The following is a 25,082-nucleotide window of genomic DNA, read 5'->3' as shown; positions in this document are numbered from 1 at the left end:
CATTTGGTGACACACACAGGTCTACATCTGTGGCCTGACTGACAGGGTCTTGTAAGTTACGTGTTGTGTGTTTGCAAACAGCAAATTCATAACTGGTCCCAGACACATACATAGAAAGCATCAGATACACATAAAATCAGTGCTACTGCATCAGCCACCCCACTGCCCAGTTTGGCCCAGAGCACGTACCCAGAGAGGAGTATGTGGCTACTAAATTAAAGATGCAGGCATGACAGAAACTTCCCTTCGGATGTGCACGTGGGAATTTTACAAGGAATAAACAGACACAGCTTGAATTTTGGAATAAGCCAATGAACAGAAGAAAACAGAATGGGGAGAGAAACACAGGAGAGGACTACGAGCTCTAGTCTGCTTTAGGAACAGGTGTGAGGTGAGAAGGAGGGTTTGGGCAGAAGACCACATGATCCAAGACCTTGCAGCGTGCAGAGACCAAGCATCAGAGGTGCATTTAAAGGATTCACCACCGCTCTGTTAGCTACCTTGGGCAGCCTTCTACTCCTTCCAACTCTCTGCAGGATAGGCTGAAATCCTGTCCTATGTAACCCCGTGTAACACTAGGAGTTTGTGATTAATTAAGCTAGCCAAGAGCAGGAGCACAGACACAGTGAAACTGAAGGGCATTCTCTGCCTCCAGCTTGGTGGTGGAGAGACTGAGCAAGATAGCAGGTTACACACCATCACCGCGACAAACTGGCCATAGCGTTTAACCAGACCCGAACTACTGCAGAAATCCTGCCACATGCTGTAGGGTGGAAATCTATTATCACAGCAGCTTGCATGACTTGGTATGGCACACCACAGCAGGGCAGGGGAGGAAGGGGGGATGTGGCAGGAGGCTTCCCTTCCCTAGGTCAACGCTTGCTATGGGACAACTCTCCTCTCTCAGCTTGGCTCTCCCTGATGTGCTGAATGAGTTGCTCTGGCTTCCCATAATCACATTCCCAAGCCCAGAAGAGCAAAGCTCCAGGCTCCAGGACTGGCCATACTGGGAGGTTAACCAGACACATCCTTTGCTGGGACAAAGGGGCAGGAAGAAGGTTCAAGCCTCTTCCAGTGAACCCCCCTGTGCCTGATCCTGGACAAGACTAAACAACAAAAAGGATGAAAAAAAGGCTTGCCCCACCTAATTTTTTCAGGTAGTGCATGAATCACTGGTAATGAATTTTGCCTTTCAGTGCCACCCTAGTTAATCCAATGAGTCCCTGCCCTTTCCAACTGATTGCTGCCTCTGCTTTCCACTCAGCCTCCAAACAGTTGCTTCCCAGCCACGTGGGCTCAGGTTACCCTTTTTCCAGGCCAGCAGAGTCAGCATTTATATTGTCTACTATATTCTTGCCCTGTTTGCTTGTTTAACCATAATCTCTCCTCTCCCTGCCAGTGCTACAGTAGCCAGTCTTGGCCATAGGCCTTATTTTCCAGAGGAAACCTGCACACCCTATCTTGAAGCAAGAAACATGGAGCAGATGCCTTGTATCTTACAGAAGGCTTTGTGTTACATTTCCATACTTTACCTGAGATAGCACTGCCAGCAAACCCTGCCACATGCACTGGAGAAATGTCTTTCCCTTTTCTTTTTTCCTCGCCAATTAATTTCATGACAGATCTGAAGGCCAGCAGGAAGCACAGGAGAAAAGAAGATAAGTACAGACTAATGACTGCAAAACAGACTGGGAAGATTTAGCACCTTTCAGCCAGTTACAAGAACGCTACAGGCAGAAGGGACAAAAAAGCCCAAAGCCTAACTTGTACCCCTGAAATATTTTAATCAGCTCCTCTCGATTCCAGCAGGTCTGTCATAGAATTGTATTAAAGGCAACTGTGCAAGGTCAGATTCTTAACACTTTCATTTCAGTTTTTAAATTGCACTAGAAATACAGTGACAACTTTATGCTAAAATAGCCAAATGGCAGAATTACTGCATGAATCTGTTTGGGACTGGGATCAGGAAAGAAAGAAAAAAATTCCACTTTGGTGCTGCTTAGCTGTGCCCCTGGCATCCCCCTGGCCCCATCCCCAGCTGTAGGTGCCCGCAGCTTCAGGAGACAAAGAAGAGTGACAGGAACTGTGGGTTGGAGGGAACACCCAGCATCCTCGCAGGCTCTTCACCGCACACAGAGGGTGACGAGCATCGCTGCTGTGAAGCATGTGGCTACTTACCTCTTACTGCTGCAAAGACAGATGTTACTGCCATGTGCAAAGCCTAACTAGCAGAACAGATGAATACAGGAAAAGTCCCCAACATCCCTCTTGCACATTTCCAGGAAGCCTACTGCCTCTGTCCTTTTAGCGGTTTTCATTTGAATACCTCCTCTTTGCAAGGCTCCCCAGAGACTGAAGTACCACAGGCCCTACTGATTGGCATTCAATTCAAGATTAGCAGTCCTTGTGTTTCAGTAAAGTCCCCTCCACAGCATTACAAATCCAGTTGCCCAGTTATGCAGTAGATGTGATTAAAGCATGTGCACAAGTTAGGAGATATGACATCACCTGCAATTGCAAGCCAGGGTTGCAAACGCAATGGAAATCCCAAGACATGATGTGCGCGAGGGATGCAGCCAGCCTAACATAATGCACACTGGTAATAGCCATGGCCAGTCCCCCCCTTCCCTTTCGCCCTGTCCAGTGAGCAAGCACCGCTCCTGCCAATCATCAGCAGGAGCTACACACAAAAACCTCCGAGAGCTTTAACAGAAGACACTTCAAGGACTTGAGTTTGAGCCTTGGTGTCCAGCTTTACCACTAGTAAATAGTACCATTGGGCTAAGAACACACCAGACCTGACCAAAGCTTCACGCAAGCCAATACCACACGTCCAACAGGGCCAGCGATGAATGCCCAAGTATGGAACGGGTGCATTTAGTACCCCCAATGTATTTTTATTTCGGGGGATCTGACCAGTTGCTTTGAAGCCCATGTGGGTACCAGAAATTCAGAACGCCTATGTGCAAGGAGTCCTACAACTTAACTGCCATTTTCCTGAAGGATCTTTGCCCATCGTGAACCCAGCATCTTCTAAGTTTAATGTGATTCCTTCCACTCATCTCACTGGAAGAGACTGGGAACAAGTCTCATCTCTCTTCACCTCTGTGGAAATCATATTTTACTAAACTTCATCAGCTCCTCTTTTCTCAGACAGTCATCTTTTCCAAGGAAAAGAGCTCTGATCCATTTATCATTGCTCATATTCCACACCCTTAGCATCAAAGCTGAAAAACAGGTCTACAGATAAACACAAATGCTCTGAAAGGACTGCATTTGACTGCAGACACTGTTACAAGCACATATATCCAGGTTGGCTAATGGCTTTTTCCTTTCAGTTGAGGCATGTGTGCTTTTTCTGCCCCTGTGCTAAAGAAGTTCATTGAACCCTGGCATCACCTTCTACACATTCACAGCCACGAGTACTCAGGCAATGCCTATGCACCAGCAGAAAGAAAAGGAGGAGCAAAGTTTCTAGAGACGCTTCCTTACTGCTCCTATCTGAGTTTTCATGAAGTAATTACTCTGAACCTTACTCAGAGCTCATTAGGACCACAGCAAAATTTCCACTAGGTTATTTTAACCGTTGATTAATTCTCCTTTCCTGGCAGATCTCCTTGGATTCTTTAACGTGCCTGGTCTCAGGCTCCCCATGGCGTGGGTTCACTTCCCCACTCCCAACACTCCATGCATTGACAAGGAAATGAAAAAAGTAATCACATGTCAGAGCTTGCCCTTGATTTTTACGTCTTTGTGGCAGATTAGTGTAGTGCGCTCCCCCCTCCCCATGCAGTCCTATCTATTGCACAACCGTACGTCAAGGAGTTAATCCCACCATCTGCAGCTGTCAGAGCTCTTGCACACTAGGAAACCCAAACGCCTAACAGTTTGGCAGCACCAAGGGAACAGAAAGTCCAACCATATCTTCTACCACTGAACAACCATATATTAAATGTAATCATATTAATTTCTTTTACCCGATAGCCTGCTTAGTCAACACACACAAGACAATTTTAGATTTAGACATGGAAAACAGCTCAACAACGCAGCCTGTATAATGCCAGCAGACTTTCATTATTTACATAATCTAAGAATTATTATCTCGATTCCAGTCACATTTTGATCTGTCGGTTCCAACACCACTTGCATTGTAAGTGGCTTTATAAACTGCTGCACACACAGAGGACTGCAACACTAACATAAAGTAGGAAGGAGGGTGAGAATACCTGAGAAAGCGTCCCAAATTGTTTGTGACAGGCATGTATTTGATCTCCAGCCCCCAACCCACCTTTCAGCTTTGCCTACATGCAGTTGGGCAACAACCGACACGCAGGATTGGCAATGCGTAACATCGCTGGAGCCTCGTTACACATTCTTCCCCTCTCCTTATTTTGGAGCACATATAGCAGATTTCAAAACCGGAAAGCCTTTGAAGAATAGAGCTAGACAAATAATCTCCTGGAGAAGTACAACGTATGAAATCCATGCTACTCTGGTCTGTGGTGGGGTGGAGAGGTAACTCGAACCCAATCTCAAGCACCTATTGCAGGTTAGCACCTACTGCACCTGGGTACCCACTGCTGCCCAACATAAGCACACAGCCCTCCCTGCTCAAAGGGCTGGCAAGCTATGTCCAGACCAGAAACAAGCTGACTTTTTCTTTGCAGAACTGTAGACCTGACTACCATTGATAAGTACACGCTTCACCACAAGATCAAGACTGGAGGTACCAAGCAGAAGCCCCTAAAGGACAAAGGTGATCCAGTGTCTGCATGAAGACTGTATGATCATAACAGCCCTTTAAACTTGAAAAGGTGTTACTAATTCCAGCATTCAACATGACACGGTGAACTAATTTTTTTTTTTTTTGTGGTAGTGGTAGTGTTGATTACATAGTCCAATGAGCCTAACCCACGAAATAATTCATTCCAGGAGGTGCCCAAGCACCTCAAGTCTCCTTCCCCCCTCATGGGCACACACACTGCCCCATAAGCAGAACTGGTCCAAACACTGCTTCGCCGCCTCTTCCAACCTCTGTTGTTTCTAGTAGCTGCCGCTTTTGTGCTGTCTCAACGGCTCTTCTGCTTCAGCAAGCAATTTAGAGCTCCCAAAAGCCCTGAGGCACTAATAGAATCACCAGCTCTGCCATCTTATGCAACACGCGACACTCCCACAGCATCTTCCCCCTCGGACAGCCCTACATCCACTCCCTGCTCCTCTTCTGCCTGGCTCCAGGGGACACACGGGCACCATCCCACAGCTTTACCAAGCCCCTTGGCAGACCACTGTGATCATTACCTCACTACAGGCCTCCTACAGCATTCTTCATCTCCTGCCAAAGCTGGGCTTGACCACTCTGCCAGAGACCCTTTGTCTTTCCAGCAATGATTCTCACACAAGACAATTTCCTTTTTTCACACAAGTCTTAAATTAGAGCAAGCCACTCTACTCCAATATGCCCATTTGGCTCACTTAAATGAAGATGAAATCTTTAAAAAAGAAAAATCAAGATCTGGGCCCCTCTAGGAGAGGTAGCTGCTATTTTTTTCTCCATCCCATCACCTCTTCCCCTTTTCTTTATTTGAAACTTCCAGGACAGGATCAGTCACCCATCCTGGAATGACATTCTCCTGCTAGAATCTATTTTAAAACAAGAAAAATTTTAAAATAATGACAGGGCTCTACCACTTTGTACTTCGTGCTCTCTACACTCCTGACAGCAGCACACACAGACAATAACAAGCCTCAGCAAATGGCATGCACTGCTGCACAGCATTTATACCATGTCTGTATTAGCAAAATGGGTGCTCTCACCACAGCCCCATCTATCCCATTGTCCTGGTTTCAGCTGGAATAAAGTGAATTTTCTTCTGAGTAGCTGGTATAGTGCTGTGTTTTGGATTTAAGATGAGAATAATGTCAATAACACACTGATGTATTCGTTGTTGCTAAGCAGTGTTTATACTAAGTCAGGGACTTTTCAGCTTTTCATACTGCCTTGCCAGCTGAGGCTGGGAGTGCACAAGAAACTGGGAGGGGACACAGCCAGGACAGCTGACTTAAATGAGCCAAAGGGGGATTCCATGCCATATGACGTCATGCCCAGTATATAAACTGGGGGTAGTTGGCCAGGGGGCACCGTGGCTCGGGGATTGGCGGGGCATCAGTCAGCAGGTGGTGAGCAATTCTGTTGTGCATCCCTTGTTTTGTATTATTATTATTTGTATTATTAGTAGTAGTATTTACCCTTCCTTTTCTGTCCTATTAAACTGTCTTTATCTTAACCTGCAAGTTTTACTTTTTTTTTTTTCCCCCCAGTCCTCTCCCTCATCCCACTGGGTGGGGGGGAGGGTGTGAGTGCCTGCGTGGTGCTTAGTTGCCAGCTGGGGTTAAACCATGACACCCGTGCAGCAATGAGATCAGCAGCTGCCAGAAGAGAGCTGTTGCAAGAACACCCTTGTCACTAAGAGAAATAACAGTTCGTGGGGAAGGACCAAAACACAGTAGGTGCTTCTCTGACACTCCCTGCTGTCAGTTTTCAGAGCTGCCAGACATTTGGCATTGCCTTGATCTTCTCAGGTCTAGGACTACAGCACCAAACCAGAGAGCCTTGAGACGTACCTGTCCCCTCATCTCTGCTCACCTGTATCCCTACGCTTACAGGGAAATGTGGTCTGGCATCATTCCTGTAAAGAAAGTGTTCCTGAAATAAAAAAACCCCAAACTACACACCCCTTTCCAAGCAGTAGTCTTGCAATACTTAGGCTCACCATGCCCAAAATACACTACTGAGAACACCTGCATCCCCAACAAAATATCGTATTAGTTCTCAGGAGAGACTTTCATTGTAAAAGAAGGGCCAGCAAAAGATCGTTGCATATTGCATGGAAGATGCTGGCAAGAAGAGTATTTCTCTGCAGTGAAGAAGGCTGCTGGCATGAGCACTGTGCCTGCTAATTTCCTAATATAGACCAAACAGTCAAATGGGTTTAGATCCACACATCATGCACCTACAGACTCATCACTGTCTCACTTGGTGTAAGACTGAGTTTAATCTTTTTACCCTATTGACAGGACATTAATTTTTACCTAATGGACCAAGAACTGCCAAACGCTATGAGACATTTCTCTGGCTTTGTTCAGCTTTCCTTTCTTGATGAGGGCCTTCCCATTAGTCCTGCCTTCACTGAGGTGTTGCAACAAAGACATGAAGAAATGCCAGCTTCCCAGTGGATCCCAAACAGAGAGCGCAAAGCACAATCTGGACTGCTCCAGGAGGTGGGACTGATCCAAGCTGCTGTGCTAGGAACAACATCTGCCAGCATCCAGAAGGCTGTTCCACTTCACCAGTTTGCGGGCTTGGATATTGCCACCCTAAAAAATAATGTAGAACAGAAAGTAGAAGACAAGTACACCCTGCTGTGCTAGAGCCCCCACCCATGTGAGGAACGCATGGCATCTACCAAGTCCTGAGGAACCTGCAGCTATGTGTCCCTTTGAGTGGACACATGCCCCTTCAGGTAGGGGAGAGGGAGATATGGAAATCTGCAGGATGTAATCTGAAAACACCCAACACATTCTGGTAATGAGAGAAAGGTGTCCTGTCTCCCCCTTCCAATCCTCACACATGCTCCACCACCCTAGGCCAAGGAGCTTCAGCAAAGGTTCTCAAGACACAAAACCTATTTGCACATCTCTTGAAATATTCATTTCCTTCTAGTTAATGAAGTTTTGCTTCTACTGAGGACCTTGCAAAATCAGAGCCATCTATTAGAAACCAATGGCTGATACTGCTAAAACTGAAAAATCTATTTTTCCTGCTATTCCAGCTGCCTTGAACTAGCTCATGTCCCCCGGAGAGGTCAACAGTGTGCAAAGTATTGCTTAATAAGATGTGCACTGGAGACGTTTGCTCCTAGCCAGGATTTCTACACAGCTCTTTCTGAAGCCAGAAACACACTAGCTGCAAAGTCAAACAGCGCTACAGCCTTCTTCTATGAATGTTACATAATAAATAATGCATTTAACTATTGTGATGTTGGGTTCCAAATCCCAGCCTCACTTAGCCTTTAAAGACTATGCCATAATTATTTATAGTCTTTATATTACAGAGAAAGCAGGGGGGGGCGTACTATCAGATCTCATTTAAAAATTACTTTCAGATGAAGCAAGTTTGGGTTTTTAACATTTTCTTCAGGCAGAAAAAGGTGGCAGCAGCAGCTGGGGTACAGCAAACAAATCAATAGATGCATATGGACATATAGGTCAAGTAAGAATTAGGCTGAGCAAAAAACAAGTTAGCTGTGAAACATTCCTTTGGCTGCTTTTCCACATGCGGTGCTAGCCATTTGTGGTTTAATCTTAGAGAAGCTCTGTCTCGTTTGAGCCTGCAACACTTACAAGCTTCCAAGAAGCAAGTTTTTACTATAATTGCTCTGTTTCTTTACACTGACTAACATTTTCATACAAGCATCGCTGTTTTATACACTTATTGCACTAGGAAAAACTGAAGGAGGAACTGGAAAATTTTGTTCTGTGTCCTGCAGAGCAGAAAATTATAATTCAAAAATATAGAACTGACCTAGAAAAAGGAAGAGTTATTCTGCTGCCCTCTAATGAGCACATCTAACATCTGAAAAAGAGCACTCTCAAAGAGAGATGTTCTGTTCAGCCACGGGCATGTCCTCTCCTGCTACAGAGCTGTCAGCAATGCAGTCACAGCTGGAGCAAGGCAGCACCTCCTACACAGCAAAGACTGGCAGAAGAAACAGCCAGATGGACCCGAGACCTATTCTGTACTTTGCTGAGCTTAGACTAGAGTATATGGCTGTGTCCTGTTCTGTCCCCGTTCCTTCGCCAAATAGAGAGAGGAGGGGAGGTTCCTAATTCTGACCTTCAGGACACAAGCAAGTATATCAGCTCACCTCTGCAGCCTCCACGAGGACGATCCTCCCTCTAAAGATACCCCCAAAGTACATTTGCTTCATTCGCCTTCTATGCCCCTTCCTTGGGTCTGTCTGGCTGCTATTCACACATTAGATCTCTTCATTCAACCTAGCAAAGAAATTACTGTAACCTCATGATACGGAGTTAGACCATATGCTTCACTGCTACAGAGGGCCACGATGTTGTTACAGGTATACAGGTACAACACAAACATGGAGGAATGACTTCCTTAACCATCTGTGAGTGTTAATGAAAAGCAAAGGAATTCAGTTCTCATGCAAGAGTCTCTGGATCTCTACAATGCTCAGAAGACATTCCGTTGAAAAAAACAGTAAGGAAGGCAGAGGAACAGCCACAGAGCAACAGTTCTACCTGGTACTGAATTTAATCTCAACTTTTACTGAGCTATGGTAATGTGGTGGGTTGACCTTGGCCAGCTGCCAGACACCCACCCAGTCACTCCTTCACTCCCCCTCCTCAACAGGACAGGGGGAGAAAATAAGATTAAAAGTTTATGGGCAGAGGTAAACAACAGGGAGATCACTCACCAATTACCATCACGGGCAAAACAGACTCGACCTGGGGAAAAGTAACTTAATGTATTGCCAATTAAAATAGAATCAGGTGGGTAGAAACAAAGACAGACACTAAAACACATCCCCCCGCCACTGCCCTTCTCCCCAGGCTCAGCTTCACTCCTTCATTCCCGACTCCTCTATCTCCTCCCCTAAGCAGTGCAGGGGGACAGGGAATGGCATTACAGTCAGTCCATCACAGCTCCTCTCTGCCACTCCTTCCTCCTCACACTTGCCCACTATGGTCCTCTCCACAGGCTGCTCCGGTGACTGGAGCACCTCCTCTCCTCCTTCTCTGACTCTGGTGTTTACAGGGCTGTTTCTCACTTTTTTTTTCCTACTTCCCTGCCTGCCCAGCATTTTTACCCCTTCTTAACTATATGTTTTCCCAGAAGCACCACCACTGTGACCAATGGGCTCAGCTGTGGCTGCAGCAGTTGCACTGCAGCTGTCCGGACCCGGCTGTGCCCAGAACAGGGCAGCCGCGGCCTCTCCCCCTGCTACCAAAACCTTGCCACTTAGACCCAATACAGGTAAACAGGCCAACACCCTCTATTTTGGAGGAAGAAAAGACATGAAGAAGTTATAATAACCCCATATAAACAGTATCAACACATTTGTATGCTATTTCCATAAATAAAAGCCACTCAGGTATAGGCACTAAAGCAACAAGCGTGCCTGCAGCTGCAGAGGAGTATGCATAAGCCCAGCCCTGGGGTCACAAATCACCGGCATGAATCAAAAGCAATAGCCAGAAGCTTCACTGAGAAAAAGATGAAAGTGCTACTGAACGAAGCAACTTAAATTCAAAATCGTGATTTCTGTCAGCAGAATTCCTGCAGTCTGGAAGAGCCTTCCCCTACCTCCCTGTCGACAGGCGCACCAGGTTATTTGAACACAAAGCACATTGAAAAGTAACCACTGCATGTATAGACACAGCCTGTTCCCGTCACAGCCAGGAATGTCCCACCCATGCTAAAGCAGCCCATTCCCAGTTACATAAGAACACTCGGTGACCTGAATTTACAAATAATCTTTATTTTGAAAGGAAGGAGAAGAAAACAGAGGTAATTAAAACCAAATTTAATAAGCCATGTAGCTAGGAAATGCAACAGAAGCAAATCAGCCCAGAGCGTGCACATGCACAGCCACATTAGGCATGAATGTCGAGGATACCTGCAGAAGCCAAAATTCTTTAAGCAGACCTATTGATTTTCTGCGTGTCCTCCACACACAGTCAAGCACATACCACCAGTGGGCCAGGAAACAAGTCTGCATGCCCCATTTTCCCTCAGATGTCCTGCCAGGGATGCTCCGAAACACCATGTTTCATTGCAGTTTGTTAGCAATATCACTAAATACAATGCTTTCAAGAGTACCAGCTGACAGTTAGTCCTTGCTTGAACATCTGCTTGATAGCCTATTCTTCTCCTGCAGGATCAATTTTCTGTGGTTAGCTTCATGGCATATTTGCAACACTGCTGGTTTGATCTAAACTTGTCCAACTTACCATTTCAAACAACCCAGAATATTTCAGTAGCCACTGCATTTAATCCTTGCACAGTCTTGTTTCCCGCATTTAGCTTAGACAATGTCCATTGAGATTTACAGTGTTAAAAACTCCATTAAAAAAACAACCAAAAAACCCCCCACAAGCCAAACAACTTATTTCCTTTCTATAAGCCACTGGACTAAAAAACTAAACCCAAATTATGTGCCATCACCAGTTATGCCACATACGAGCATCAGTAATGCCACTTTTGAAGCACTGAAGTGGGCAAACAGACCTTCAGATGGTGCACACATTTTTATCCAAGTGTAAAGAAAACCTTTGTCTGTAAATTGCTTACAAAGACTCTTTGAATACCTCTGTATCCCAAGGATCCCCTGTGCAGAATGGCTCTCAGCACGGGAGCCAGCACTACATACTATTTGTTAAGTGCATTGCTATCAGTGGTGGCCTGAGAGGAGACAGCTCCGGGCTAGTATCATGTTTTCCCATAATTATAACCTATGGGCCATTAGTACTGTAACTGAAGGATTACAGATTATCTGTGCCCCTATTAACAGGCTGTATAATTTTAAAAAAACAAACCAAAACCCAAAACCTCAGGCAAGCTAGACCTGTTACTATTCCAATAAAGGATAACTTATATAGAATACTACCATAGGTCCCACTTAGTCTGAATTATAGACATCAACTCTCAAGAGATCTACCATTAAAGACAGAGCCTGCAATTCAGATAAGACCCACATTAGCAGGGCAGAGACTTATCTCTCAGTAAATCAGAAATCTGATTTATGTAGATGACAATCTTAGCGTAGAAGTCCTTGGAAAAAAACACCCAAGCAAAATAACCTCTCTTACATGGGCATTTCCCAGGAGTATTAGCAAAGGAAAAAGGAGGCTGACTTACTCCTACACCCCAAAAGCCTGTCAAGGCAAGTCAGAAGGTGCAACCCAGAAGAAGGAGAGCTCTCATCTCATCCACTCTTTACCAGCATCTACCAATTTTCTAAATAGAGCGCCTATTAAATATTAAACTCCCAGGACGCGTATTTCAGAAATACGTTCAACAGCTTGACACAACTCCATACTGATGCTGGTGACAAGGGAAGGGCTCTGACTTCCAGAGCTGTCAATCTGCCCTCTCCACAAGCACTTCTTCACCCCTCTTGGGATTCAGTTTCTGAATTCACGCAGCATTAAACTGTTCCTCTCATGTCCCATGAGAGGTTTTCATTATCAGGACTCATGCTGGATGGTATCTTTGCTGTCAGTGCAGAACTGTGCCTCCTCTCTCTTTGTAGCATTTGTAATTTTATAACTCGATTATGCCAAAGCTGTAACATTAGAACAGCAAAGGCATGGATTTCGGTTCATAACCCTCTTTTGTAACACTGCAGCTTCAGCACTCTCCTAAGCAGGGCTCATCTATTTTTGTGTAAGTAAGGATGTCTGACCATTTTAAACTGATTTAGCAGGAGAATACCAGGCTAGATTAGTATCCCTCTAAAGCTTCGGGAATCATAATCACACAGAGCAAGACACAGCACGACATGTAATCTGCCATGCCCAATCACACCTGACTGGGAATGCAAGGAGGTACACTGGCCCCAAATTCAGCAAGCCCTTCAGTGGCACAAGGGACTGACACATTTGACCTAAAAAGCACATGCTTGAGCATCCAACTTTTTACAAAGGACGGAGGAAGGCTTTGCAAAAGCACAGAGCAGCAACTCAGAAGCCTCACCAAAGGAATCCCCAATCCCTTACTGAGCCCTACCCTCCTCCTCAGCCACCCACCTTCAACACAGCCCACAAAGCAGCACATAAAGGCTGCTCCGGGGCAGGCACGTACCTTCCATCATCACTAGTGGTGAACATTACACAGAAGGCACAGCCACAGGAACCAACCATAATAAGAAATTACAGGGATCTGACACATTGTTCAAACTCCTAAAACTCATTTCAGGCTCTTCCCACTACTGACAGCCTCCTCTCCCTGGAGCAGACTGCAAACATCTTGGCAGAATCAGGCACTCTGGAAAATGTTACAGTGTTTGTGTAGTGCTCAGTATCCATGACCACTAGTTAGTTGGAGGATTTTTTTTTTCTTTTTTAAATGTTAATTTTAAGAACAAGGACTTAGCCACAGCCAGAGGGAGGGGAAGAAAAAAAAAGTTAATTACTTTCATAAATATTAACACAACTGATTCCCATGATCTGGCAGAAGGCACTCACAACATGGAAATGGTCTATCTCCAGAAGGGAAGTCAAAGCACTTGAAGCAGTGCAAGTTTCAGACACTCATTTAGCTCTTTTCATTTAACTGCACTGACTCTAATTATAAAGTGGAGTTTCATACAGCTGTTCTCACAGCCAGCGCCACACTGCACAGACAATAAAATGCTAAACTAATCTTCGGCAGTGTGGATTTTTACTTTTTGAAAAATTATTTTTATTTAAGGCACCATTGTCTTTAGCTTTCAGTAGGATTCCCACTCCAAATTCTCCCAGAAGCTATCCACAGCAGGTCACTGTCCTCCATTTCTAGCAGTCCCCACAGCTGTTCACCTCTGCTGTAGAACTAGGTCAACTTGACTCTTGAAGTGAGGTCCCACTGATTTTCATCCTTTGGACTGAAGCAAGAGAAGAGCCCTCTGGCTTCGAGGCAAGTTGTTGCAACCCACAGTCTTCTGTCCGAGGCGTCCTGTACACTGAGGTCATCTGACCTCACTGGAGAGGCTTCCCATACCACAAAATGCTATCAGAGCTCCTCTCAAACACCATGCAGTTTTATAACTGCCTGTTATAAAACACTCAGACACCAAAACTACCCTTAGAAGGTGATCTGGCGTGGTCAAGGTAAGAGCAGCTCCTAATGCTCAAAAAACCAAATAAATTTCAGCCAAAAAGCAAGCAAGAAGGAACATACGCTAAACTGCTACCCAGAGCAATTTACCCAGGTATGGTAAATTGCCACCTGTCACCTTATCAAACGACCACGGTAGCTATACTGGATGCAGCCTTGCTCTGCCAGTCAGCTCTTCAGCTGCTCTCTCCTTTCAACTTCAAGCCATGGCACAGACTCCTTACAGGAACTCCCATCCACAGTCAAAAGCAGCCTGCCAGTAGCCCTAAGCCTGAAATAAAAGTAGTTTCAGCTACCATCAAGTCTGTAAACATATTAATGAAGTGGTATACTGGGTTATCAAAAGTTAACAGCACTCCTTCTCCAGGAGGTTCAAGTTTTCTGCTTGCTGCTATGCAAGAAAAGAACTGGGCTCCCCCCTGCTCCATGCCAGTCAGTGCTCAGCTGGGACTGAGGACCTCCTAGCAGGGTCGGTCTCCTCCCGCTCAGTGGCACCAGTTCAGGCTCTCGCTGCGGTGCATCACGCCAGTCAGGGTACAGTGACGGACAGGGCCAGTTACAGCTCAGCTCAAGGCATGGAAGTGGGCAATGCTTTTTGGACCGCGCTTCTGCAAACAGGCAGAGGAACTGCTCCCCCACTTAATGTAATAAAGACACATACAGTGTCCTTCATAGCCATTTCTGGATGCCAAGTTACTAACCTTGGGGCTTGGGAGAGAGGTAAAGAGTATCACTTTGCCTGTTTAATCCCTGCCCAGCATTTCCCCTTTCCCGGGAATTTTTCCTTTCTTGCAAATTCTTTTATTGGAGGTTTCAAGCACTTTTATACACAATGTCAGAGAAAACACCAGCGTATGGAGGGAAGTTTGCAGTTTGACCTGAAACCTGCATGTTCCAGTCCTGGGACACATCCTTGACCTGTGCAGGTTACACAAAGGACACAGACACCTTGCAGAAGGTACGTGGGCGGGGAGAGGCAGGCAAAGGAGAGGTGTGCAGCCCATGCCTGCCCCGGGAGAAAGTCCTCAAGGCTGAAGGTGGCTGTGCTTTGACTATTCGTGTCTGCTGGGTAGCTGAAGATACAGTGGAGGTAAGAATACAAAAGAGAAACAAAGAACTGCCAAAAAGGTTGCTGGCTTTCCTGAGCCTTTCTCCCCAGGCCCCTCGAGCCTGCACAGGGAAGGGAAGCTGGTCTCTACCCAAGGCTGGATGCCCACTGGCATGTGTCATTCTCAGCCTGTTGGAGCAAGAGGCAAGGGATACTGCAGAGCTACTCTGTGTGCCCCGAGACTGCAAAAAGCAGCAGCTGCTATCACCTGCATCAGGGGCAGCAGATGAGTGGGACAGGCTGGAAGCACAACTTCAAGTGATCAAGGCTGAGCTTTATCCAAGCTGCAGTAGCTGAAGGCTCCTTTGATGGAGCCTAGGTGCCCTGTTTTAAAGCCATGTTGATATCCAGTCCCCACCCATGAAAGCGAGAAATCCCAGCCCAAATGCCATTCAAACAGCCACTCCTCCTAGGGCAGCATCCACATGCCAAGTAGAGATTTTCAAAGATGGTCAAATCATTTCAGTGCAACACCACCAAGGGCATCGCCAACAGGCTACCTCTGACACCAGCTTAAAGGAGAGCATTTCAATGCTCCCAAAATTCACACAGACCAAAGCCTGGGCAGCTAATACCAAAGACAGATGGAGCAGGAATACCTTGTCATTTTGGACTAGCACAGCACGTTGCATTTTACACACACATTGGAGAAGCTACAGCCACTCCTCACAGGCCACTCACTGTTATGCTCAGTTTGCAGAGCAAACAGTTTTCACCCCTTTCCATCTGAAGAGCGTTACAGTGGGGAACAGCTTGAAAAAGGCACTCTGCACAAAACAAACACAAGACGGGTGTGACAGCTGCCAGCACAGAATTAAACACTGAAGAAAAGTGACAGCAGCAGAATCGTGAAGATCCAGCAGCTTTCCACACCAGGGACATGGCAAATGACCAACACAAGCAGATTTAAAAATATCCCAAACGCACATTAAGAAAAAGCACCAAAGGCTTAAAACTGTTACTCAGAAAGGATGCATTCATTGAAACAAGCAGGATTAAATTTTTTTTTTATCCTTCAATTGCTAAACGCTCCAACATGCCAAAAGAAAAAACCCAAACAACAAAACCCCAAACAAACAGGAAACCTCCAGCTTCACATGGCCAAGCACTGCACAATACCCAGGAAGGCACAGCTGAAGGGGGTTGACATGACATGACAGGCAGCACGCTGTACGAGAGGTGAAGGAAAGCCTCAAAACGTATGCAATGGGAAGGCTGCTGACATCTCCAGCCTGTGCTTACCGATTCACATCACCAAAAATCTGCCTAAAGAAGGTGCCCAGCGCTAGGATTAGACACAGCAGGAGGGCAGACTAGCACCATGGTCTGCAGAGTAACACAGCAAACATCTTCCCAACAGAAGCAACCTGCTCCTACCAACAGCACAACTCTAGGATTCGCACAGAAGGATTTCACGGAGAAACGTGATCAGGGGTGAGGACAGAAGAGGAAAAACTGCAATATTTAAAGGCCACAAACAAGCAGAATCCAACGAACAGACAGGAATAAATTAGGGGACACAAAGATTTGCATCCTGTCAGAGCTCCTGAAGAGTAATGGAGGACTGGCCACAGCTGCAATTCTGCAAGCAATGCAACAGTGGATCCACTGCAGTGGTAACCATGAGTCCAGACACTGCAGGAACAGTGATGCTGGGAGAGGAGAGGTCTTACATTGATTCTGGCACATCACCCATTAAAAAAAAAACAAAAACCAAACAGCAAGCAAACCATGTCACATGAAGTTAGCGTATGGTACCATGGCAAGACCACGATGCCAACCAACCACAGCTTTTCTGCTTCTCATTTGAGGCTACAAAAGGAGAACAGAATTGGACAGGCAGCTGCAGAGCCCAAGGAGAAGGAAGCAGATACGTGACAGACACAGTAAATCTGGAACACCAGAGCAGAAGCTGAGGTGCAGACCAGAACAGCAGTCAGTGACTCTGCAGAGGGAGGTTTGGTAACAAACAGAACTCACAGAGTATCTACGAAAGGGGAAAAACAAGGCTGTACACAGCCTACAGACTCCAGCAATTCCAAACTGTCAGGTTCCTGCTTGGCCTGATTTTGTTCTCTCCTGTCTCCACATTTCTTCAGGAGGAAAAGGGACTTCCTTCTTTGTCAGATGCTCAGTAATTTCATTCCTCTGCTCCCCTCTGTGCCACTGACAGAGGAACCCATCCTGCAAGACAGTCCTGGTCACCAGAGGACGAACAGTCTCAAGATACAAAGGGAAAGTCAGATACTACAGCATGCATGCCTGAAATTCCCCTATAGCTTTGCATCACATTGTGCAGATCCAGGCTTCAGCAACAGCAAGGCCCAGCACAACCTCTGTTCAGGCTAATGTCCTCTGTCACTCTGTGCCCCCCACCTCAGTATAGAATCATAGACTCACAGAGTGGTTTGGGTTGGAAAAGACCTTCAAAGATGATCTAGTCCAACCCCACTTTCATCCTTCACTAGATCAGGTTGCTGAAAACCCTGTCCAACCTGACCTTGAACACTTCCAATGACAGGGCATCCACAGCTTCTCTGGGCAACCTGTTCCAGTGTCTCACCACCCTCATTGTAAAAAAATGTCGTCTTTATGTCCTGTCTAAACCTACCTTCTGGTAGACCTTATGGTCTCCTTAAGGACCCTTAACTGGTCCAGGACCAGTGGCAGCAAATGGTTTTAATCCATGTTTCACATTTTCCTGGCTCACCAGTGGCACAGGAAGAGCTAGAGCAATCTGCAGCAAAAGCTACTCTTGCCACAACCTCAGAAATCAAGGTGACAAGCTAAGGTTTTGCAAGCAATTCTGAAGTGGTAGCACTTGCTGCCATTGCACTTTTGCTTTCTCAAAAAACACATCTTGTCATAGTTCCCTTCTGGAGAAGCTGAAAAGAAAGCAGGAAGCTGCCAGTCCAGTTGTTCATATCATTCCACAATTGGTTCATCATCCACTCCAAAAAAAGAGACATTCCCAGGCAACTGGTTTGCCAGAGCCACATTTGAACAGGCCCTTGCTTCAAACACTGAGTAAGGAAAGCTAAAGCAAAAAAAAAAAAGCAGCAACCCTCCCATACAACAGTAGGACAGGCCATTATTTTTTACTTAGTTGGAAACATTTAATTCCCACGCTACAGAGGCTCACCCAGATGAGATTTATTCACTCACACTAATAACAGAGGTCCTTGCATGGATTAGATTATGGCAAAGCATTTGATTTACATTACATCAGTGGCTAAGTAAACTACACTGATAGGAAGCAATCATTCAGCAAGCAACTCACTCATGGACTTAACACCAGTGTTCACAGTGATGTTGCTGGATTTTGTTACCTACAAGCATGGGAATCATCTGGAATCTGGTGTTAAGATGAGCTAATGATTAAAGACAAGAAGCAGAGCAGGAGAGAGTAGTTGCAGCAGGTCTGCTTCACAGTACGACATGGCTGAGAGCTCCCCGTATTAAAATACTTTCCATTTTAGACCACTAGCTTTCTACCGTCACACATGCAAGACTCACCTAAAATGAATTCCATTTTGGTGACATTTTTTATTACAGTTCCACCCTTTCCTTCTCATGCCACAAGAATGACTGATGCCAGAACAGCCTAAGCTGAACCTCACACTGATCACAACAAGCACGTTGAATCAGCCTTGTAGCTAAGGGAAGCAAGGAGACCATTACCATGAGAGTAGCAGATACTTCAACAAGGCACCCTGCCTCCACCAGATGCACCAGGAATCCTCAGAAAACCTCAGAAAAACAGGGCTTTCAGTTGGTAAGAACCAACACCACCAGTTTATCCTCGCAAAACAAGGGGCCTCTTTCCATTTCCTTTCAGCGCCAGCACCTACCTGCATGGGCACACACAACCACTCATGTTAACCGAGATGCTAACCCTGCTATAGATGCTGAACTTTCCAACTTGCGTATCATGCTCCTCCCTGTTCCCTTAGAATAACCACAGCCAAAAGAGCAGCAAAAGCTGGTCACTTAAATTGAGGAAAACTAAGGGGAAAAAAAGTAGAGACAGAGGTCTCGTCTCTCGTCAGTGGCTACAGGCAATAGCCCCCAAGCCCCAGCATGACGATGGCTTGGTTTCCTACAGGATTGCATCCCTCTGGTTCCAGCACATCAAAGTAGGTCTTCCAGATGAAGGTCTTCATCACATGGAAGTAACCATGCTCTGCTGTTGTTTATTTAGCCCCTAGCACATCACACAGCCCCACGGTCACGGTGCAGGCTTTCCTCCTGCCCCAGCTGTCCCACACTGCCCTGGTGGCAGCCCATGTCCCCTCCCTGCACATCCCGGTGGCCTGAGCCACTGCACAGCCCTCTGGCTGCCTCTCTGCACTGCACACAGGGACCTCATTGGATTTAGGACCACCACCCCAGGGCAGGGGAAGCCTGTCTCCAGTCCTGTTGCAACACTACAAGCCATTTCTAGACCTCCATATCCCTCCCTTTTTCCACCTAAGATCCAGCAAGAGCAGAACCACCACGTTCCACCTATGCATCCCAAACCAGATGAGTTCTTGCATTATGAAACCCTGACAGCCCCCTCCATCAATCTGTGCAGCCCTTTTCTGAACCCACAGAAACATACAGCACTTATATCATGCATGGATGCAGAGCCCAGAGCTGAATTCGCCATGTGAGACACAAAATGTCTTGTTCAGGTGCGTGTCTACCATCTGCTCTTGCCACTGCTTCTTCCAGGTTTGTAGTGGAAGAGACAGCAGTCGCACCCACACTCCCTCACCATGAAGTTTCCAGGCTTCCATCACACCCTGCCTTGCTGCCTTCCCCCAGCTGAAGAGCCCGGGGCTTTTGCTTTAGGAACAACTAAACAGGCACCCCAGGCCTCTGAGCAGCCTTGCTGCCTTTCTCTGAACCTTTGCTGGTCTGCTACATTTTTCTGAGATGAGAGGACCAGGGCCACACATAGCATCAAATAGCTGCATGCACCATGGATTTGTTTATGGAGCATAACAACGCTCTCCAGGTCATTCTCTTTTCCTCCTACTTCCCAACAGCCGATTTGCTTTTTTGACCAGTGTTAAGCTCCAAGCTGACATCTTCTAAAATCTAACCGCATTTCAAGCTCTTCCTCAGACTAGATTTTAATTGGAAGAGACGAGACCTGTAGAATGAAGCACAGTAAAAATTCAGTACACAGGGGGTATTTTTCATTTGCCACTATCAGCTGATTTTACAGGTACTCCAAATAATTCAGTGAATTCAAAATGTCACCTCTCTGCCTCCTGCCCAAGCTGCCCTGACTGTCTTTGTTAGAACCCCACAGTTCAGGCAGCCTTTCCCCCCACTGCACCCAAGGCCCACACTTACACATCTCCCCCCACTCCCATCCTTCTGAAGGCTGCTTTGAATGAAGACAGGGCAACTTGAAACCTGCCTTAGGAACTAGGAACATGAGAAGGCAGTCATCCTCTCCGACAACAAAGCTGAACACAAACCCTGAGAAAAAAGTCTGTCCAGGCCAGGCTGGGAGAGAGGAAGGAACTACACAAGCGTGTCAAACAGGCAGAGGATGGACAAAGCAGGGAACCAGAAAGTACATCCTAGGCATAGAAGGCAAAGAGGGAGGCCAAGGAACCCAAGAGAAGTAGCCAGCTAAAGATGCACCATCATAGTCATCTACTCATCCCAGTTAGAGAAGGACAATGAAACAAGACAGAGAGGAAAGGGAGCTCCACAGCTCTCCAAGTCTTCCAGGCAGCCCCACAGGAGCAGGCTTGGCTGGCTCTTCCCCCTACACCACCAACTCAAAATGGTCTAGGAACAATTGCTCCCCCTGCACCACACTCTGAGGAGACCAGGCTTTCCAGGTCCCTTCCGCTGATCCAGCTAGCCACTATCCTCTCTTAAACAGTGAGGGAGTGTGCTGACAGGTGGAGCTGCAAGCCAACATCACCACCTCTTCTTCCTCACTTTTCCGGCAACAAGCAATCTCTCAACCCCACATATCCTTCTGGGCCAGCTCCACATCTGACAGTTTCAGAATTAGCAGAGAGCACTCCAGCTCACATAGCTTTGGTGCTCAGGCTCTGTCAAGACAAAAGTTGGGTCCCCCAGTTCAAGCACAAAGCCAAAAGACGCAAGCCCAAGTGGAGAAAAGAACAGAGGCAGAATAGTAGTAGGAAGGGCAAACGTTTTACCTGGAAAAGTCTTATGCAGATACCTTCAACCAAGCTGCAATGCCATGGAAGCACAGCCATGGAGTGAGATGCTGGCTTCCGGAAAACTACACCTCCAAAAGCAGAGGGATGCAGGGTCTAAGGAAGAGCGATAACAGAGCCAAAACCCGTAGTTGCCAGCTGGGCTTGGTAACCCAGCAGAGTGTTTTCTGCCAGGTCCAAGCCCTGTAACAGATCCCTTGTTTCACTCATGCCCTGCAGGCCTCTCTAAGCGTACAATGAAGTTTTCCTGGCTGATCCTACAGTGTCACAGCACAAGGCCGGATTGCACCACAAAACACAGAGATACCAGCAATCTTAGATAATGTGATAATCTTAGGTAACGTGAGGCACACATGCACAGAGGACAAATATACCAGCTTTCTCAACTGCTACGTGGCATCCTTGACAGAAAAAAATCTTCTTCAGCTGTGAAAAGCACAGGAGAGAGAGAGTAAGCCTACCTACAGTCTGCCCACTTGACCTTCTTAGAGCTTGAAAAGCAAGTGGGAGAGAAACGCTTTTTTGTCTTGCTATTAAATCTTAAAATAACAATGTGTAGGAGAATCCTACCCTCCTGTCCTGTGCACTGAGCTAAGGGGAGATGGGAGGAAGGGAGAGGGGGCAGGGTTGGAGTCAAGTTGAATTTCCTGCTGAACAGGCTCCCAGCTGACCAGAGATCCCAGGAGACAGAGCAGGTCTGCCTAGAATTTCTTTTCTAACTCCAGGGTTTCTGTCATTGTATGCACAGCCCAGTTACAGTTCACTGAATTAACACAAAAAAAATGAATTGATTTCCATAATGAAAAAGCCTCCACATGGCTCCAGAGTGATACAAGAAAGGGCACAGCAGCTTGGGAAGATTTTTAAAAAAAAAAAGAAAAAAAATCACTTTTTGCCTCATGGAATTGCAGTTTTGAGCCCCCAAATGAAAAGCTATTTTTAGCTGATCATCTGGAAAGTGCGAGGGAGCACAAAGCATTCAGGTCAGCATCACTGTCTGCAGGAAGCCAGCACGCAGCCTCAAGAGAGGGTTAAACATAGGCAGGCACTGCACATCTGCATCATCAGCACTGCACAGGGACCAGCAGCATAGGTCTATTTATAAACCAGACATGTACAGCTGTAGCCTGCAATGAAAGACTAGGATTGCAGGCTGTCAGCCTTCAACAACATGCTGTCTAATTTAATTAAAGAGATTGCTATGCTTACACGCACACACACATGCACACATGGCCTTTTCCCAGGAGAGTTACGAACAATGAGCTCAGTGTTTTGAGAACAATACATTTCACAAAGGTTTCTGTGCAGAGGGCAAGCATCTCCAGCAAATGTGTCTTCACACACCCTTCCTGCTCCCTCACTCTGTGACCAGATGTGACTGATGGGCTATGGCTGCTACCGCTCACCACTGCTCAGGTAACCACTATCGCTCAGGTGGTTACTGGGTTGGTTTGTAGCCCTGGACACGAAAACAAAGTTACTGTAACAGTATTAATCTGCATAGGGAAAAGAAATTAATTTATTTTGCAAACAAGGTATTTGGGTGTCACACGCATCTTCTGCACCAGGACAGATTGCTGTGCCATCCGTTTCCATTTAGAGAGGTGAAACCCCGTTTCAGATACAAAGCTCTGCCTGCCACTAAGCAGCTAGGGGGAGCCATTTCCTCGTTGTGGGACTGGAAAACAAACGCCTCTGCCAGCTCCTCCCTGTTCCCCCTCACGCCCCATACTCCCTGGTGAGCTGGACTCTCCTGCCCAGGAGTCCTTGAGCCAGGGCAAGGACCTAGCAACAGCAAAGGAGAGGAGACGACAGCTGGCTGCAATCAGGCTGCCGGGGATAAAGCACTGTTGAGGCACAACAAGCAACTTGCTTACAAAATATATGGGTACAAATGGCAGCTGCTGGTGGGGGCTCCAGCTGCACAGCACTGCTCAGCAGCCATCAGGTAACCTGAAGCTAGTTTCCCACCGAAGGAGCACTAAGCACATACATGCCTCTCTGCCTCCTCCAACCCCAAACAGAAACCACTTTTGAAAGCCCCTGCAGGAGGAACACGGGAAGCTGTGTTTGGGTTCAGTTCTCCTGGGCTTGTTCCGACAGCCACTGCAAATACAGTCCCCCAGTGTCTTTGCTCAAAACCTAACGTGGCGCTCATTCAAAATACAACAACAAACCTGTTCTGGAGGAGATGATGCTTCTGGAGTCCAAGTCAAGCTTCCTTACTAGAGTACCAGGGTCAATCTCCAGCCCCGAGAAGACATTAGAAGACGGGAAGTTCCAGTCCTTATCCAAAAGAAACATTAAGCAGCAGTCAGTACAAACACCATCAGGCAACGTTCATTAAAAAAAAAAAAAAAATTAAACCCAGCACCAGCCAGATGGGAGCAGGATGCACGCTCCAGCGGCAGCCTGCAGGTGCCTCTCCTGAGCAGGCAGGGTTAGGTAAGTCACCCCACTGGCCTGGCCCCCCCAGGCTCTTCCACCCGGAAGGAATTTTCACAGTCACATTTTGGACTGTTCTATTCCCAACAGACTTCCACCTCAACCCAACCTTGCCTCACTCAAGTGAATTCAGGTATTACTCCTAAAAGAACTGTGAATGGCGTCCTTAGGAAAAGCCAGATTTATTACAGGTACATAACAATACAGATAAGCAACAAATGAGCACATTAGGGGCTAAATCCTAAATCGATGGATGTTAAGCAGATTCAGTGACTACTAGCAACTTACTAAATCTTCAGCATCTATTTCCTTTAAGCATGCAATACCCTAAGTTCTAAGCTTTGCAGTAGCTTCTCTAGTTGGCTTAGAACTTATTATGTTGGCCAGCAGTATCTCCCAGCACCAACACATAACTTCATACTGGTATAAAACCAGCATATATGGCACAGCCTATTCCCCCCTCCTCACAAGGAAGGGCAGGCATATAAAAACCATTTACTGCTCTTCTGTGTCCTTGCTGTGAGGGGGCTGGGGGAGACACCCAGCTTTAACCTGAACTGCGTATTAATAAGACAGCTGGTGAAACCAGACACGGTCTAAGTCTCCTAAACGACTGCATGTAAACTGACAGCTCATTTCCACCTGTCCTAACCTGAAATAGAAAAGAATGACTGCCAAACGAGCCAGTTACCGCTCCGCTCCCGACACTTGCTGACAACAATCCCCACTACTGCATCCAAGTCACCCCACCGAGATGCAGCGCAGGCACCCTCTCCCCCCAGCAGCGGTAGCAGCCCTGGTGCCTGTCACCGCCACCTCCCTAAGCAGGCTCTCCTCTCTGCGTCCTAAAGGCCTGGGGATGCTGTGGCGCCTGTCGTAGCGTGGCTGCCATAGCTGGCACTATGCGGTAGTTCCATCATGGTGGCCGACGGTTTGGAGCGGCACTAGCCACCACCAGAGAGGCACGCCGGGACTCCCGGGTGCACCGGCAGGACCTCACACTGGAGTGCCGAAGGCCCAGGCTCCCTCGTTTCACCTCCCTGCCGGCCCTGGCGAGCCGTGCCCTTGCGGGCATACTCCCGCTGGCGGTACGCGGCCTGAGAGACGAGCAGCGGCAGCCCGGGAAGGGGCGCCACAGCGAGCTCCGGGCCGCGAGAACCGCAACGAGGGCGGAACGGGCCTTTCCTCAGCAGGACGGGGAGGCCGGCCGGCCGGCCTTCAGGACGCCGTGTCACCCCACCTCCCGCCCCTCTCAGACCCTGTCGGCGTCGCCGTGCCCAGGACCGAGGGGGGTCCTGCGGCCCCGCCAGGGCCCTGCGCCCGCGACGCCCACCGCCTGGGTGGGACTCCGCGGCGTCCCAAGCGCTGGGCAGACCGGGCAGGGCTGGGACCGCCCAGGGACCGAGCGCCGACCCTCGCCACCGGCGGCGCAGCC

General features: G+C 47.2%; 1 protein-coding gene across 1 annotated transcript in view; it reads right to left on the bottom strand.

Moving 5' to 3' along the window:
- FAM207A (family with sequence similarity 207, member A) overlaps positions 1-24,722 on the bottom strand; it is a 56,052-nt gene extending 31,330 nt beyond the window's left edge. The window contains exons 1-2 of the mRNA XM_010566989.1: positions 24,648-24,722; positions 23,380-23,488 (exon numbers count right to left, since the gene is read on the bottom strand). Coding sequence (XP_010565291.1) covers positions 23,380-23,488; positions 24,648-24,722 — 184 coding nt within the window. The remainder of the gene's footprint in view (positions 1-23,379; positions 23,489-24,647) is intronic.
- Between the last annotated feature and the right edge of the window lie 360 nt (positions 24,723-25,082).

The sequence above is a fragment of the Haliaeetus leucocephalus genome, unplaced genomic scaffold, assembly GCF_000737465.1.
Source record: "Haliaeetus leucocephalus isolate CR32 unplaced genomic scaffold, Haliaeetus_leucocephalus-4.0 Scaffold223, whole genome shotgun sequence".
Lineage (NCBI taxonomy): Eukaryota > Metazoa > Chordata > Aves > Accipitriformes > Accipitridae > Haliaeetus > Haliaeetus leucocephalus.
Note: the sequence above shows the minus strand (reverse complement) of the source record. Positions and strands in the feature narration are given on the sequence as shown.